Source organism: Ursus arctos, unplaced genomic scaffold, assembly GCF_023065955.2.
Source record: "Ursus arctos isolate Adak ecotype North America unplaced genomic scaffold, UrsArc2.0 scaffold_22, whole genome shotgun sequence".
Lineage (NCBI taxonomy): Eukaryota > Metazoa > Chordata > Mammalia > Carnivora > Ursidae > Ursus > Ursus arctos.
In genome coordinates, this window is record NW_026622897.1 from 32850133 (window position 1) to 32867238 (window position 17106).

Below are 17106 nucleotides of genomic sequence, written 5' to 3' on the forward strand. Positions count from 1 at the left end.
TCACTTGTCCTAGTTCCCACAGTGGATCAGCAGAATGATATTAGAACCCCAGAATCTTTTAAAATATATTCGATCTCTTATTTCTCCCCAGTTTTTTATATTTTACTTTGAAAAATTTCAAGCCTACATTGTTCCTTTTCATAGTTTATGATCTTAAACTACTGCCTTCTAAAACACCACATGATAAAAGCAGTAAATGTATATAAGGTATGGTATGAGAATAAAGCAAAGGCTACCCACATCTTCGATGATACATTAGGAAAGCCTCACAGAGGTGGGACAGCTAAACTGGCCCTTGAGGTTGGTTAGGGAGGGAGATGTTCAAGTCGAAGGGATGCACGCATGAAAGACAGAGACCTGCAGAACACAGTGAGTTCAGATTGCTGCAAGGAGCTTGGTCTCACTTTGGTCAAAGAGCCAGGAGGGAAGGACCAAGAGATGAGGCTGAGCAGGTAGGCAAGGACAAGATCACTCCACGTTTAGACTGTATTGTCCAGTTTCAGAAGGAGAGAGATACGATCAGTGGCATTGCTGGGGATCCCTCCAGAGCAGGCAGCAGGGTAAAGGGTGGGTTGGAGGGGAGCACATTAGAGATAGGAAGATGGTTGAGGGACAGAAAATACAGTTGCCTCTCTGATTCAGCTTTAAAAAAAAGCATATTTCAGCAATGTGGGATGCTGTGTGGTCAGACATGCTCAAATAGATTAGTAATAGACACAGTGGGAAGTAATCCATGGTCCCCTGAATTTCAACTTATGCTAACATAATTTAGCAAAGTCTCACGGGTTATATGAATTCATTATTTCACTCAAAAACATATAGAGAACCTGCTTTTCCAGGCATTTTTTTTAAACTGGGGACACAGAGAGGAACCTAAAATGCCCCTACCCTCACAAAGCTACAATGTGGTGGGAAAACAATAAAAAAAAAAAGGTCATAAATAAAATATTTCTGGTGGAGATAAATGCTATGATGAAGAGTATAGTGGGAGTGAGTGAGTGAGTTTGCAGGCAGGGTGGAAGCCAGGTGACCGTTTTAGACAGGGTGGTCAGGGAAGGGCACTCGAGGAGGTGACATTTGTGCAGAGAACTAAATGGAGTAGGGGAGTAAGCCAGGCAAGGCCTGGGAGAAATTTCTAGGAAACGGGAACAGCACATGAAAAGTTCCTGAAGCAGGAGTGAAGCTGGGTGATCACAGAAGAGCAAAAGACCAGGGCAGCTGGAGTAAGCAAGGGGTGAGGACCAGGAGACACAGTCGGAGAGAGAGAGGACAGGGCATGGAGAATAAAAGAGTGACAACCAGCCTGAAAACAGGAGTCCCAAGTATAGGAAAGTTTCTGAGTAAGGACTTATTTTCTCTGAGCAAGTCTCATGGGGAGGGAGAAGGATGTAATTAGGAAGGTGAAATTTTAGGAAATAAAATGAATTTATCAGAATCATGCTTGGAATCCTGATTTTCAAAATGACCCAGTTGTCCTCATTTACTTCCTGTTCACTTTGGAAGTGAAGTAGAGATAAGAATTCCCTCCAAGCTGTACTGTTGATACGTTCGTTTCTTTCTTCTCTGTAGAAAGGAATAGACAAGGAATTTTACCTACTATTCACAGTCTTTGATGAGAATTTGAGCAAGTACCTTGACGAAAACATTCAGAGGTTTACATGGCACCCCTTCAGTATTGACAAAGAAGACAAGGATTTTGTGAAGTCCAACCGAATGCACGGTATGAAAAATGACTTTCCCTTCTGTAAGGGAAAGGAGTAATTGCATTTGAAGTGAAAATGTTTTGAATGTTTTAACTACCTTAATTTTGGATTCTTGGATATTGTCCTTGGTCACAAGTAAATTATTTCATGACTTCATCTCAGAAGGTATGGTGAAACCCCCCTATCTCCCAACGATATTGTGAAACTTAATTAATACTTCTGAAATACGTCATCAGCTTGAGATGAAGCAACACGGAACATGAGCTAGCAAAGATCACAGTACATTATAAAAGTACAAAATTACTGACAAAACGCCCTCCCTTGGGTTTATAATCAGATCATTAAGTCTGATAATTCAAGCGATCATTAGAGATACACATTAAACAGCAAAGCATCTCTTATCAAGTACGTGAAGGACTGTCTGAAGTGCTAATTTGTAAAAAGCTACCCATTCCCATCCCAGATCTTACTTAGAAGGAATTACTTAATTCTCCTTCTCAGTGTCTATCAGTTGTAACAGTGGCAAACCACCTTGTAACTGGTGTGACTAACACAGGGTTCTCATTAGTCTTGGGCATATTACCTGAGGTGACAAAATAATGAGCGAAAAGTCCAGACTCAAACAATTACTCAAGTTGCAGGCAACAAAGGGGCCTGAAGCAAGCACTCTAAGAGAACAGGCGCCAAATTGCTTGTTTGAAGACCAAGGATAACAACTATGTATTGCCTTTGAAACATTTCGGGAAAATAACAAAATAGTCCCTATTCTCCCTTCCCCACAAGGAAGTCCAAAAAAGTCCAAGGTTCCAAGTGACCCACAGCGGCCAGCTCACAGACTCCTATGATCCCGGGTGCTTTATGCCAACAGTCTCCTCTTGGACCAATGAAAAGCACAGAGTAACTCATTTTCAATACCATCTTCTATAAAATTTTTGTTATAACCGAATAATGAAATTTGTTTCCAACCTTCCTAGTAGCCAAAAAAAGGAGCAATTCCTTTGTGGAAAAGCTAAGTTGCAAAAGACATTTAATGTAAGATAGGCTTGTAAAGAGAAAGCATTAGACCCCTAAAGGACCATGTCACATCCAACCCCACCCTGGTTTGACAACGTCAAACTTTCATATATTGGACGTGTGGAACATGACACCTAAAACAAAATGCAAGGAAAACAATGTATTTTAATTTAAAATTTACGGTAATTATAAATTAAATGCTATCTCCAGGCTTGCAACAGTACCAAAGAGAAAGTAGCTCACATGGTGGACAGTGCTTTGCCTTACACCTACGATATAGTCTCTATTCAAAGGTGTTTGTTGACCTCCTTCCCTCGAGGGCATCCCCAGGGGCTTGTGAGCTGTCCTTGGGGGTCTTTTATGACAAAAAAGAGGCATGCCTACAGTAGTTCTTGGGTTAGTCAACAAATACTGATTGGGTCAGGCGACGAGGCTGCACACGTATGCAGAACAGCGTAACTTCTTTACCAGACCTTATCATGTGCTTGGGCTACCTTTATATGAAGTGTTTGTTGAATGCGTGAGTGAATATTCCAGAAAGGGAGGCTTTAAACAGAGTTCCAGGGCAAGAGAAGGTTCTCTACCAGCCAGCCAAGGACTAAATTATTAACACCCCAGATTACAAAAATCTCTTTAACGTTCAATGGACAAGATTTACATAATTTATTTGCAAAAGCATTATCAAAGATTTTTTTCAGAAAATGCAGTGTTCTTCTCAGAAGCCTCCAGGCTTCTTAGACTTTCTACTAACAATCCCAGATATTTGAGTAAAATTACCAAGTACCACTGGTTCTACAGACACAGAAATAAAAAGTAGTTTTATCTGATAATGGGATTATAAAAGAAGATCATTCATATGTATGATAGTTGTTCTTTCCTACTATGGAAATTAGTAACGAGTAGGGCAGCGTAGAATTTTTATCTCTCTAAGGGACATCAAGCACGAGACATAATTATGTGTAGTCACCCCTCAAACAGTGCCCTTCAGTTAATATATTCATCCCCCACAGAGTGGGAATGTAGTTTCTAAATTCTGTTCAAGGCACTGCTCCAGGGAGTCACTCTCCGTGGACTGAAGTTGATACAAAAGAGGAAAACTATTTTCATTTAGGGAGATACAGAAGGTCTTCATTATCTAAGTCATTATTATTCAAAGGCCCTTCAGTTATTTTATTCAGGTAGGGAAGTAAAAGTACTCAAAAGGCAAAATTACTTACTCAAAGACTAACCTCTTATAAATTTAGGACCTCCTCCCCTGCAAAAAAAATCCTTCTCCACCGACCAGACATGCAAATACAATGTCAATCAATTGCAAATCTTTCAAATGGTGCAGGATCCATGAACTCAGTAAAGGGATGTCTGGCAACTTTTGGAATCAAATGGAAATCCATTGACAGATGAAGATCTAACAAAATGAAATGAATGAACAAACTGAGAAAGAGACACTTAAAAGTGATAACAGGATAAGAATCTCAAAAGAAAATGATTTTCAGATCAAGAGTTCTAGAGCAGGGGGCGCCTGGGTGGCACAGCGGTTAAGCGTCTGCCTTCGGCTCAGGGCGTGATCCCGGCATTATGGAATCGAGCCCCACATCAGGCTCCTCCGCTATGAGCCTGCTTCTTCCTCTCCCACTCCCCCTGCTTGTGTTCCCTCTCTCGCTGGCTGTCTCTATCTCTGTCGAATAAATAAATAAAATCTTAAAAAAAAAAAAAGAGTTCTAGAGCAGGCTTTGGGGAAATTGATGAAGTTAATAAACGTTTTTACAAGGATGATGCTCTTATAATCTGCAAAACTCAAATGTGAATTGCAGGGTATCATATTACACTATCCAACAATTTTGTCAGAAAAAAACTATGCCAGAAAACAACCTGATTTATTCCTTATTGATTCTTAGGACTTGTGCCCTTGTGTATACATTGTTAAATATGATATTTTCACAATTTGTATATTTTCATTCTTCACTGTTCATTTTAGTCTCCAGTTTGGATTGATTCACGGTGTGACTTTTCCAGTACTATTTACTCTCTGGTAGTAAGGATCTTCTGTAAACAGTTTGAACTTGAACACTTGAACAGCCCACCCCCACATGCTGATAATCCTTAACTAAAACGGTGTGTTTTCAGTATCTAAGAGATCCTAGTGGGCTCTGACTATCTTTTTCTTTTCATTTAGCTATTAATGGCTTTATGTTTGGCAACCAGCCAGGCCTAAGCATGTGCAAAAAGGACAGAGTTTCCTGGCATATGATTGGAATGGGCACTGACACGGATATGCATGGAGTTTATTTTCAAGGGAACACCATCCACCGACGAGGGACTCACCGCGACACCCTAGCCCTGTTTCCCCATACCTCCACAACGGTGTTCATGCAGCCGGACCACGCAGGTAAACTTGGCAGGACCGTCTCCGGTGACCAAATTCCTATCTTCAGGCATACACTCTAGAAGAAATTGGTTGAATTTGGGCACTTCAAGGCAAACAGCCTTGGTTACAATCAGACGATCCTAACTATTTTATTCCAAACACACGGTATAAAGAATAGAGAAGTATCTAGAATGACATAAAGCAGAAGTGAAAGTCCTCTAAACAACCTTGCCACACGAATCCTAAGAGAGTGTTCTTGATTCATTCCCAGGAATGATGTGGCCCCAAGAAAGAGGATATTTCTTATTCTCTTCAAGCACCAGCATTTTAGTTGCTGCTCTGAGGCATGTAGGAGGCATGGACAGCCTCGTGGAGGCTTCCAGGTTATGGGCATGACCTGGTTTCCCTTCTCTAGAGACTGATAGTAGCCTTTTGATAAGTTATTTGGAGACTTCTCCATTTTCATTGTGTTGGGTACCTTTGGTTTCCCTAGAGGGGAAACTACATTGGGTCTGAAATCCATGGAGGGCCCACTGAAGTGCCAGTACTCATCCCTTCTCTTAAAGATTCCCAAGCTAATTACATAATTGGGACATTTTTATAAAAGACAGGGCAACACATGGCAGCATATGCTACCTGTCGCATGAAAAATAAGGATAGCAGATGCTATGGGCATTCAAAATATTTCTCCAACCCAACTTTTTCATTAGTCTTTAAAAGAAACCAATATGGGGGCCTGGGTGACTGGGTTAAGCATCTGACTCTTGACTTAGGCTCAGGTCATGATCTCAGGGTTCTGAGATGGAGCCCTTTTCGGGCTCTCCACTCAGCAGGGAGTCTGCATGAGATTCTCTTTCCCTTTCCTTCTGCCCCTCCCCACACACTCCCTCACATACACGTGCTCTCTCTCTCTCTCTTAAATAAATAAATGAATCTCTCTCTCTAAAAAAAAAAAAAGAAACCAATATTCTACCCAAGATGAGCACTTGCTGACTGTGTCCTTTATAAATTGATGTCTACTTCTTTACTTCACACTAGAAGTGCAGTTTCAATGCCCCTTAAGGGGTCATTGTTTAAAAACTTAAGGCGTGTGCTTCAAAACATTTGACTGAGAACTGCCTGAAACTAGGAGCTCCATAATCCCTGCTTTACAGACTTGGAGTATTTAAGCTTTCCACATTAGTATAATTGTCCAGTTATGAATCACCCAAGCCAAGGGGTGCTTGGGCACAATGATTTTTAAAAATATGCTCTTCAAGACTAAACATGGGAGAGAAGGGAAACAGCCAGTTTTAATCCATAGAAACCGACATGCAAAGCAACAGCTGGCTGGACTAATTTTAGGGACTTGGTTAATTATTCCAGTGCCTTGCATATTACACATGTGCCCTACAAGGTTCTAAAGAGCTTATGACAATGTTTCCCAGTTTACATCCGGTGGCAAGTATAAATCTGTGACTGCTTAATAGCTTGGTCATTTCACCAATTCCTGTCCCATGTCTACAGGCCAAAAATAGTGCCCAAAATATGAGTAGACCCTAGGCTTCAACTCACATATTTTTTCTTTGTTCTTGTTTTTTAACTACTTTATTCAGATATGACTGATAAACAAAAACCTATAGATATTTAATACATACAAATCAATGAGTGGTGCTGAACATCTTTTCAGGTGTCTGTCGGCCATCTATATGTCTTCTTTGCAGAAATGTCAGTTCATATCTTCTGCCCATTCTTTAATTGGATTATTTGTTTTTGAGGTACTGAGTTGTATCATTTCTTTATATATTTTAGATACTCACCCTTTATTGGATATGTCATTTGCAAATATCTCCTCCCACTTAGTAGGTTGTCTTTTAGTTTTATTTTTTCCTTCACTGTGCAGAAACTTTTTATATACTAATTTTTTATTATGTTATGTTAGTCACCATACAGTATATCCTTAGTTTTTGATGTAATGTTCCATGATTTATTATTTGCATATAACACCCAGTGTGCAGAAACTTTTTATTTTGATGAAGCCCCAATAGTTTATTTTTGCTTTTATTTCCCTTGCCTCAGGATACGTATCTAGAAAAATGTTGCTATGGCTGATGTCAGAGATATTACTGCTTGCGCTCTCTTCAAGGATTTTTATGGGTTCAGGTCTCACATTTAGGTCTTTAGTGCATTCTGAGTTTATTTTTGGGTATGGTGTAAGAAAGTGGTCCAGTTTCATTCTTTTGCATGTTGCTGTCCAGTTTTCATAACACTATTTGTTGAAGAGACTGTCTTTTTCCCATTTCATATTCATTCCTCCTTTGTTGAAGATTGATTGGCCATACAATTGTGGGTTGATTTCTGGGTTTTACATTCTATTCCATTGATCTATGTGTCTATTTTTATGTCAGCTCCATACTGTTTTAATTACTACTGCTTTGTACTGTAACTTGAAATCTGGAATTGAGATACCTCCAATTTTTTTCTTTTTCAAGATTGCTTTGGCTATTTGAGGTCTTTTGTGATTTCAGATAAATTTTAGGATCGTTTGTACCAGTTCTGTGAAAAATGCTATTGGTATTTTGATAGAGATTGCATTAAATCTGTAGATTGCTTTGGGTGGTATAGACATTTTGATATTTGTTCATCCATCCCATGAGCATGGAATGTCTTTCCATTTCTTTGTGTCATCTTGAATTTCTCTTATCAGCATTTTATAGTTTTCAGAGTACAGATCTTTCACCTCTTTTAAGTTTATTCCTAGATAGTTTATTGTTTTTGGTGCATTTGTAAATGGGATTGTTTTCTTAATTTCCCTTTCTGCTGCTTCATTATTTGTGTATAGGAGTGCAACAAATTTCTGTACATTGATTTACCTTGCGACATTACTAAATTCATCTATCAGTTCAAAGAGTTTTTTGGTGGAATCTTAGGGTTTGCAAATAAAAATTACAATGACATATCACTTCATACCTGTCAGAATGGCTAAAATAAAAAACATAGGAAACATTAAGTATTGGCAAAGATATGGAGAAAAAGGAACCCTCATGCACTGTTGGTGGGAATGCAAACTGGTGCAACCACTGTGGAAAACAGTATGGAGCTTCCTTAGAAAATTAAAAATAGAACTACCCTAAGATCCAGGAATCACCCTACTGGGAATTTACCCCCAAAATACAAAAACACTAATTCAAAGGGGTCCATGCACTCTTATGTTTATAGCAGCATTATTTACAATAGCCAAGATATGGAAGCAGCCCAAATGTGGATAAGGACGATGTGGTAATATATACAATGGAATATTATTCAGTCATAAAAAGAACGACATCTTGCTGTTTGCAACATGGACAGAGCTATAGAGAGTACAATGGGAAGTGAAATAAGTCAGTCAGAGAAAGACAAATACCATATGATTTCACTCATATGTGGAATTTAAGAAACAAAACAAATGAACAAAGGAAAAAAGGAAAGGAGGAAGTAAAAAAAGAGAGAGACACACACAAACCAAGAAACAGACCCTTAACTATAGAGAACAAACTGATGGTTACCAGAGGGGATGAAAAAAAACAAAATGGTAGAAAAAGTAAATGGCTATTTATGCATTAAAAAAAAAAAACCCAACAAATTGATGAGTTGGGAGGTAAGTATATATCCATGAAGCTATCACCACAATCAAGGCCTTAAACTCCTCTTTGTTCTCAGAGAAGATAATTCCTTGGCTAGCAAAGAACATGACGAACACATGAAAAATGTGCTGTCTGGCAAAGAACACACACAGCGGGAGCTCTTTCCACGTCAGGGTGTCTTCTGCGGGACTCCACAGAGACCCTTCCTCGTGAGGGTCCTGGTCGGTGCTGAGGGGGCTGGAGTACCCACCGAACCAATGGGTTTTTCTCATTCTCAAGGGGTAATTTGCAATACTTTGATATGTGTAGCATGATAAAAGCTATCACTGTGCATTGTGGATGGTTAATGAGACTAATCACTGATCACTTGCCTCTAATTACAGTCTATGAAAGGAAGGGAAGATTTAGTGATCCAATAATTCCACTGACAGTTAATATCTTCCAATAATCTTGTTTTATATGATTTTATGCTAAGTTCAATTAAGATATATCTACCTAATCTAGAATGCCAATCTGGAAAATGGCATCAGTTTATAAAATTACGTAATTCTCAGACATGATTGTTGGCATTATGTAGAGAAATTTAGTTGATTTTCTTTTTCTTTTCATCTGGCATAAGATAGATCAACCCCTGGTAATGAGAACCTCCTTCACTCAAAGGCTTAATGAAGTAATACACCTGGCTTTAATAATAATAACTTATGTGTATATTTCATGTTGTATAGTTTATGAAATCCTTTAGGGCAAAACACATAATTTCAGAAATCTGCTCTAATTTCAATGTAGAAATATTAATCTTACAGGTAATTAGTTCATTTTAAACTGGGCTGGGCTAAGATAATCATACCTATTAGTGATTTTCCAGGAGCAACGCTCTTCTAACAGGTGTGTACAATGGGGAAGACCCAGAGAAATGATTTCTTGGTAGTAACTTTGCAAGTTTTCATTTTTGATTACAAATGAATTTCAGATGGTATTTTTTTCCCCCTGGTAAGTAAATATATTCACAGTAATTTATTCCCCTTGGAGTCTGGCTGGAAAATACGATATTGGTATTTTGAAAATTGGTATTTTGAAAATCCACCTTACCAGTTATTTCTTTGGGAACAAAATGCTATACATCGCTAGCAGACCAAAGCCAAAACCAAAACAATCGAGTTCAACACACAATGCCAAGCCGTCTCTCTCTTCCAGGTATTTTCAGGCTGTTCTGTTCCACCATGCACCACTTCGTGAGAGGCATGAATCAGATATATGAGGTCAACAGCTGTGGCAACAAGGACCCTTCTGAGCAGCCGTACGGGATGATAAGAACCTTTTACATCGCTGCTGAAGAGGTAGAATGGGATTATGCCCCTAACAAAAACTGGGAGTTCGAAAAGCAGCACTTGGACGCAGGAGGGGAAAGGTACCGCGGGCGAAGCCGCCAAGTCTCTTGGGTGGGATTGCACATGCTCTGTAGACGTTTATCAAACGGGGAAACCTAACATTGCCTTGGTTTTGTCTGCACAATTCTGGAGGACAGAGACTGTTACTATGAGCACAAAAAATGAAGCTAGCTGCCTGCCTGCACCCCAGGAGGGGAGTCTGAAGTCATTTGGGGGCACGCCCCGCCCCGCAGACTCAGTGCATCCCCTGGGGGCGGTGGCCAGTTGCGAGTGTGGCTGGCCCAAGAATGCGTGTGCCTTTGAGCGAGCGCCTAGCGTGAAAGGCTTAGGTTAAGAGGCTGATCCCAGTGACAGGGGGACTGTGAAGACAAAATGGTACAGAGGGAGGCAGAGACGGGGTGTGCAGCAAGGTGAGCGGATGGGCTGTGTAGATTGAAGACCGCAGGGAAAGGGCATTCATCCAGATGGGTAAGAGCCTAGGAGCAAGCAGCTAGGAGGCTTTGCTTTGGCAGAGATCCCTGAATTGAGATGGGCAGAGCCGGTCTTTCTACTAGGTCCTGTATCCAGAAAGTCCCCAAGGTTGAGCCTCCCGTGAGAGTACTGTCGGCCAGTGCTAAGCACCGAAGAGTCAGCAAGGCTGGAGCCTGGCGCAGGCATGTGAGCGCTGGTCCCCCAGCACACTTCGCCTCCCGCCCCATGTGTACTGGGGTCGAGTCAGACAAGGTATAGAGGCATCTGCCTGGCTCTGACCGGTAGACTTCCTCCCCCAAGTTCATACCCTCCACTCAACAAGAATCTGCTGCGTGGGTAATTCCCTGTCCCCATATACAGACCAGGAGACTCAGTGCAGAGAGCTAAGACTAACCGCTAATCGGGGCACTGAAACTGAACACAGACCTTTTGAAGGACAGATCTGTGTTCTCACCACCAAACCATGTTAATTCGCACGGCTTTGTTCCTCTTTGTTCTGTATTATCAGCTCCCTACCCGCCCCCATATAAATTCTCTCTGGCCATGCCGCACACAAAGCCTCTATACCCAACTGTTCCTAGCTTAACATGTCTTTTTTTCTCTTCTGACTTGTTGGCCTGTTTTGAGGGTTTAGACTCCTGGGAAAGAGAGTAGAACAGCGTCACCTTATGGATAAAAGAAGAAACAAAATGATTCTTCCCTTTTAAAAAGATTTGCCTCAGGGACAGGACGATTTAAAATTTGTTCCATGATTCACCAACCTATTTATTAAACCAGACACCCCTCTCCTGCAAAACCAGTGCTGCCGATACAAGCTCAAGACTCATACTGGGGCAGTGGAAAGTGAAATGAAGAGTGATCCAGCTTTTTCTAAAATGATGATTTTTACTAAAAGGCTGCTAGAACTAAAGAAATAATTGCATAATAATTTTGTATGTATATTCTTAGTCCGTGAGAGTATAAGAAACACAGCCATCATGATTTTCTCAAAATTCAGTGTAATTTCGGTTTTCCAACCACCAGCTCTCTGGGAGGGCAGGAGGCTCCAGCCTCAGTCTTCTGGGATTGTCTCCCCAAGGACCTAGAGAGATAGAGGGCGCTGGCTGTGTTTGCACTCTGCCCTGCCACTCGGGATATTGCCCATAAATAAATGAAAACAGAGTAAAACGAGGAGAGCCCGTTCACATATTCAAAGTACAACGGATCTGTAGAGAAGAACTCAGTACAGATGGAGATGACCAGGCCTCCTAGAGGCACACTGCTGCACTCTGCAACTGGGAGCCCAGGGACAAATGCCCCTTCCGCACTCCAGCTGTTATGCCTCCGCCTTTTGAGCCAAAGCCTTGTCAGGGAGCACATCTGGTTTTCAAACCACCTGTCCGTGTGGGTCATCCCTGAGACATTTATTCTCCTGGTTAGCACAGACCCTCTGCCTCACCTTGGGACCCAGATGTCTTTCCCTAGGGCTTTCTCAGAACACACTGAGAAGGCCTCAGGATCCCAGAAAAGCAACGAATGGGACTCATCAGCACAATGCCAGGGTTTGTGCAGTGGGAGAGGATTCAAAAACCGAGATTAAGTTGTTCTAGGGAAATAAAGCTGTATTCCTTTACTCCTGAGCTTGTGGCCTCATATGCATTTACTCTCACCAGCGTGGGATTTGAGATAATAACTGCCACGTATGGAGCACCCGCCATGTGCCACTCATTTTGCTAGGGTTTTACAAACCCTATCTCATAATGACCCCCACAATGTCCTTGACCCATTTGGTCAGCCTTGGCCAGCATCCCACAGGACATCCCAGCAAGAGGGGGATAGAGGAAGCGCTTACATGGTGCTCAGTATGTGTCTGGCACAGCCCTTTACAGCACTTAACCCACAGCATCTCCACACCCATCCTGGGACAGGACACACCTGTCCTCGGGAGCTGCATCGTCATCACCCCACTTTACAGAATAGGAAAGCTGACAAACTGTAAAGCGTAGCTCCAGAGGTGTCTGGATCACTACCACACATGTTACTAGGACTCCTGGAAAATAAAAAGAAGACTTTTCCTTTGGAAAGCATATGGTCTAGGTCAAAGATACACATACGTTTGTTAAGCATTTGCTGTGTGCTAGGCGTTGTACCCAGTGCTGGTAAAATGGTGCCAACAAGGGTAGGTGAGGTCCTCTCCCACACAGAATTCATGGTTCGTTGGGAAGACGTTAGACCAAGCACACTGAGCGAAGCCATCGCTGTGAGAGGGGAAGTGCAGGGCACAGGGGGAGCTCACAGCAGGTGCACATGGCCCCATCAGGGGGAGAGGAGAGGTGGTCAGGGAGAGCTTCTTGAGAGGAAGTAGTCTTTGTCCTGGGACTTGAGGAATAGGCCAGTTGAAGAGGTGGCAAGGGTGTTCTTGGCACAGGGGATAACACATGGAAGGCCTGGAGGTGGGGACGGCACGTGGAGTTCAAGAGGCAATGTTTAGAATGACCAGAGCCTAGAGCGTGTGGGTGCCAGTGATGGAAAAGGAGGCTTGGGAGGTTGGCAGAGGCAGATAGCGAAGGGGTGTGAGGAATTTGGGGAACTGGGCAGTGGGAAGCCATCAACAGGTTTTCCACGAGGACTCTCTTGGTTGAATGTATAGTTTAGGATCGCTCTACCTGTGGTATAGAGGACAAAGGGACGGGAGGAGCACGGGAGGCAGGTAGAATGACCAGGAGCAACTCAGTTCATGCAGGTAAGTGATGCAGGTGGCTTGGGTTGGAGTGCAGGTAGTTTCGTGGAGGGAAATGGAAGGATGTGAGACCTACTATGTTTTGTAGAGAAAACCTATAGGTTCTTTTCCCCCCATCGTTTGTGACCATCTGTCTTGGTGATGGATGAAATATATAGTTGGTCTTCGTTATTTGCAGAGTCCATGTTTGTGAATTTGCCCACTCACTGAAGTTTCTTTGTAACACCAAAATCAATTTTCCTGGTGCTTTTGTGGTTTTACAGGGATGCATAAAGTAGCAAAGAATTTGCGTCACCCAATGCGCATGCTCCCAGCTGAGGTCAGACACGTGAGGCACCCCTCTGCCTTCTTGTTTCAGCTTTCACACTGTAAACAGACATCCTCTTTGTGGTCTAGTTAGTGCTACTTTTGTGTGTGTGTGCTTTTTTTGGTGACTTAGCTGTTTAAAATGGGCCCCCAGAGTAGTGCTGCCTAGAGTTCTCCAGAGCAAGAAGGCGGTGACGTGCCTTACAGGAGAACTACGTGTTAGAGAAGCTTCAGACAGGCGTGAGTTAGAGTGCTACTGGCCATGAGTTCAGTCAATGAATCAGCAATACATATTGAATGAGATGTCGTTAAACAGAAACACACATAAAACAAGGGTATTTATTAATCTGTCGATGAAAATATTGTGACCAGAGGTTTGAAGAAACTGGGGTTTTTTTGGAGGTTTGGGGGAGGTGGATTTTCCTTTACCCTTCAAATTCTTCTGGCTGGTCTAAGAATTAAATTGACATGAGAAAATCAAATTTACTTACACAGGGAGAATCCACATAAACATGAGAGATTCCAAAGACAGTCAGGCAAAACAAGATTTATGTGTCATCCTGAACTAAGAAGGGGTAAGGAGTCTGGGACTTCAAAGAAAAGGAGAGCAATTCATAAGAAGATGAGGAAGAGTAAATGTTAGGTAAACAATGTGGGCTGGGCCACTCCGAAACAATGGGACAGAGAGAAGGATTTTAACAAACACACTGCTGAATTCCTCCCTGTCTCCCACCCCTCGTTCATATTATAATGTAGTTACTTATATGGTAATAGCCTCTTCTTGGAGGCTACCTAAATACTTTTAGGCAATTAGAGAGAAGGTCAAAGTTTTTTCTTGGATCTTTTGGGTCTTGATTGTGTCAGCTTAAAATAATCCACATGCCAAAATGGCACATCTTGGGGCCATCCATGCCTTGTGAACACCTACAAAACCTAACCTTGTATTTCCCGTCGGAACAATGGTTCAGTATGCATTATTTCAGTGTTCAAGGTGACTTTCTAGAACATGACTCCTGTGAATAACAAGAATCAACTGTGCCTATATTTGTATATGAGTATAAGCATAATATACAACCCAGAGTCTTTCTTGAGATCTTTAAAGTGGAAAAGTAGAACAAGGTATGGAATGATACCTGTGAAATCTGAAGGAATTCGGGATGGTAGAGCGCGAGTGTGCGCATGTGTGCATGCATGTGCGTGTGTGTGAGATGAGTTAGTCCCAAGAAGAAACGTGCCATCTCATGTGAGTCTCTAACTAAGGTTGACCCCATTCAGCACCCAGCAGGGCTTTGCAACAATGGTCCCCAAGAGTAAGATCTGGGCCAGTGCTGGCCTGCCCCTATCAGAAGTCCCCCCCCCCCCCCCGTGCTTTCAAATGCAGATTCCTGGTGCAAAGGTCCAGCTCCACAGGGAGATCCTGACAGCAGCCAGGTTTGGGAAACACTGCTCTGGAGTACCCCTGAATCACTCAGAAGCACTCAAGGGTTTTCTACATCCTGGCAACTTTAATTTCTGATGCTTCTGATTTACAGACATGGAGATATATTTATGAACCACACTGAAAACTGGATTGGCTCTCAGTACAGGAAGGTGGTTTACAGAGAATACACTGATGGAGAATTTGTGGAGATCAAGGCCCGACCGCCACGAGAGAAGCACTTGGAACTCCTGGGTATGGCACAGATTGCAGCCGTGTGTGGCCGGCCCAAGGGTGGCCCACAAAGGGACAGAGTAGCCTGATTGCATTCATCCAAGTGTGACGTCTTTCCACTGTCAGGGAGCATGCTCATTCAAAGAATAGTCAACCAGATAACCAGATAACACTCATCAGGGTTGTCTAACCAACATCCGTTGCCCAGAAGTTCCTTTCCCATCCCTCTGCTGAGCCAGGACATTTTAACTTGGAATAATCTGATGCCTCAGAAGAGCAGGCAGAGTGTTTGCATAACTGCTTCGAGGTCCTGGATTATCCATGCAACCAGCCATAAGAACACACCATAAAAATGATTCAAGCAAAAGAGAAACCTCTTACATGAGAGGAGCGCTAAAGGTGGAAGGCCTGGTTTGAGTTCAGGAGGCCCTGAACTTGGCCTTCTCAGGACGTACTGGGCCTGTCTGATGCTCTGGGCTGCCTGATGTGGTGATCAGATAAGCTCTCCCAGCTTTCCTTCCCCGCTTTCACCTGCGAGTCACCAAACCCGACCCCAACATGAAGATGAGATCTTTAGGCAGAGGGCTAGTCTTGATGACTTTCTGAAATCCATCCCTTTTTTTTTTTCCTGTTCTCATTTTTAAATGTACAAGGTGACTTATATAAATAGTTTGACTTTACACGGTGCTTCTTAATATTAAAAAAGGTGCCAGGACAGCTAGGTTGGTAAATTATTAAATGCCCCCTCCATCTTCCTCACACCCTCACTGTTAACACAGGCATGCAAGCTCGTTTGTGACACTAAATGAGTCAGCCCCAGTGGGAACTGAGCATTCCTTCTTTTGAGCTGTGTATGTCGAGTGAGCTCCAGAAAGAAAAGCTCATTGGTGCTGCCAACAAGGATGGGTTGCCCCTCATAAGGCCCCGGTTTGGGTCTGCTCAGTCAAATGACACAGAGCAGTGACTCCGTCAGAGGTGAGCTCGGTTGTTCTTCCCCCAGGAAAGCACGAGGCCCAACCCCTTGTTTTCTGCAGCTCACAGACAGGCCTGTGCTCCTGAAGTTGCAAAGGGCACAGGGCAGGCAACCCTTTGTTCTTTACTGCTCCCTGTGACCTCTCAGGCCCCACATCAGAAGACATTCACTCTTGCTAGTACAGCAAGCCATGTGAAATTAAAGTGGTAATGAATGACAAATAATGATTTTAATATATGCATACACGTGCACCTCTCTGTAACTATACCCAACTTTGCTGTTTAAAAAACATGCATTCTTTTCTAGCTTTACCGTTAAAAACAAAATATCATTTTTCAGACACTTTGTGATTCATACTAAATATTTTCTTCTAAAGATAAAAATAGCCCAACAGGTTTTAGATGTATTTAGGACTTTAGTGGTCTTCTCAAAAAAGCAACTAAAACCATGGTTTGAATCAGTAAAGAGTGGATGGGTGCAGTCAGACCCTCCCACCGAGAGCATATCTCTCTGTGAATGTAGAACGCCGTGAACACCCAAGGATGCAAATAAATCCCCAACGATCATAGGATCAGGTCTGAGATGATTCCCAAATGGCAGTCTGTTCACATCTCCTTGAAGCAATGCGCGTGAAGACCCCTGTGTGTCTGTCCATGTGGGGCATGCGCTGAGCAAACTGCATTTGTGCCACTTTTGTGGCATCGAAAGGGGAGAGGCACCTGGTATAGACAAGGGGCATCCCAGAGTCATGCTGGCACGGGCCTTTCCGCAGGATGTGGGCTGATTTCCACTGCCACATGGGCTGGTTGCTTCTAATAGAAACATGTACATGTGATTGCTGAGAGCACACATCTCATCAAGGTATCCAAGTACTGAGAAATGGCAGTGGACATGCATGCGTGAAATCACTGTAT

General features: G+C 42.6%; 1 protein-coding gene across 1 annotated transcript in view; it reads left to right on the plus strand.

The window, feature by feature from the left end:
* Positions 1 to 17106, plus strand: part of HEPHL1 (hephaestin like 1) — an 85421-nt gene that overhangs the window by 42921 nt on the left and 25394 nt on the right. The window contains exons 10-13 of the mRNA XM_026505337.4: positions 1570 to 1720; positions 4891 to 5103; positions 9879 to 10092; positions 15101 to 15240. Of these exons, the coding sequence (XP_026361122.2) occupies positions 1570 to 1720; positions 4891 to 5103; positions 9879 to 10092; positions 15101 to 15240 (718 nt within the window). The remainder of the gene's footprint in view (positions 1 to 1569; positions 1721 to 4890; positions 5104 to 9878; positions 10093 to 15100; positions 15241 to 17106) is intronic.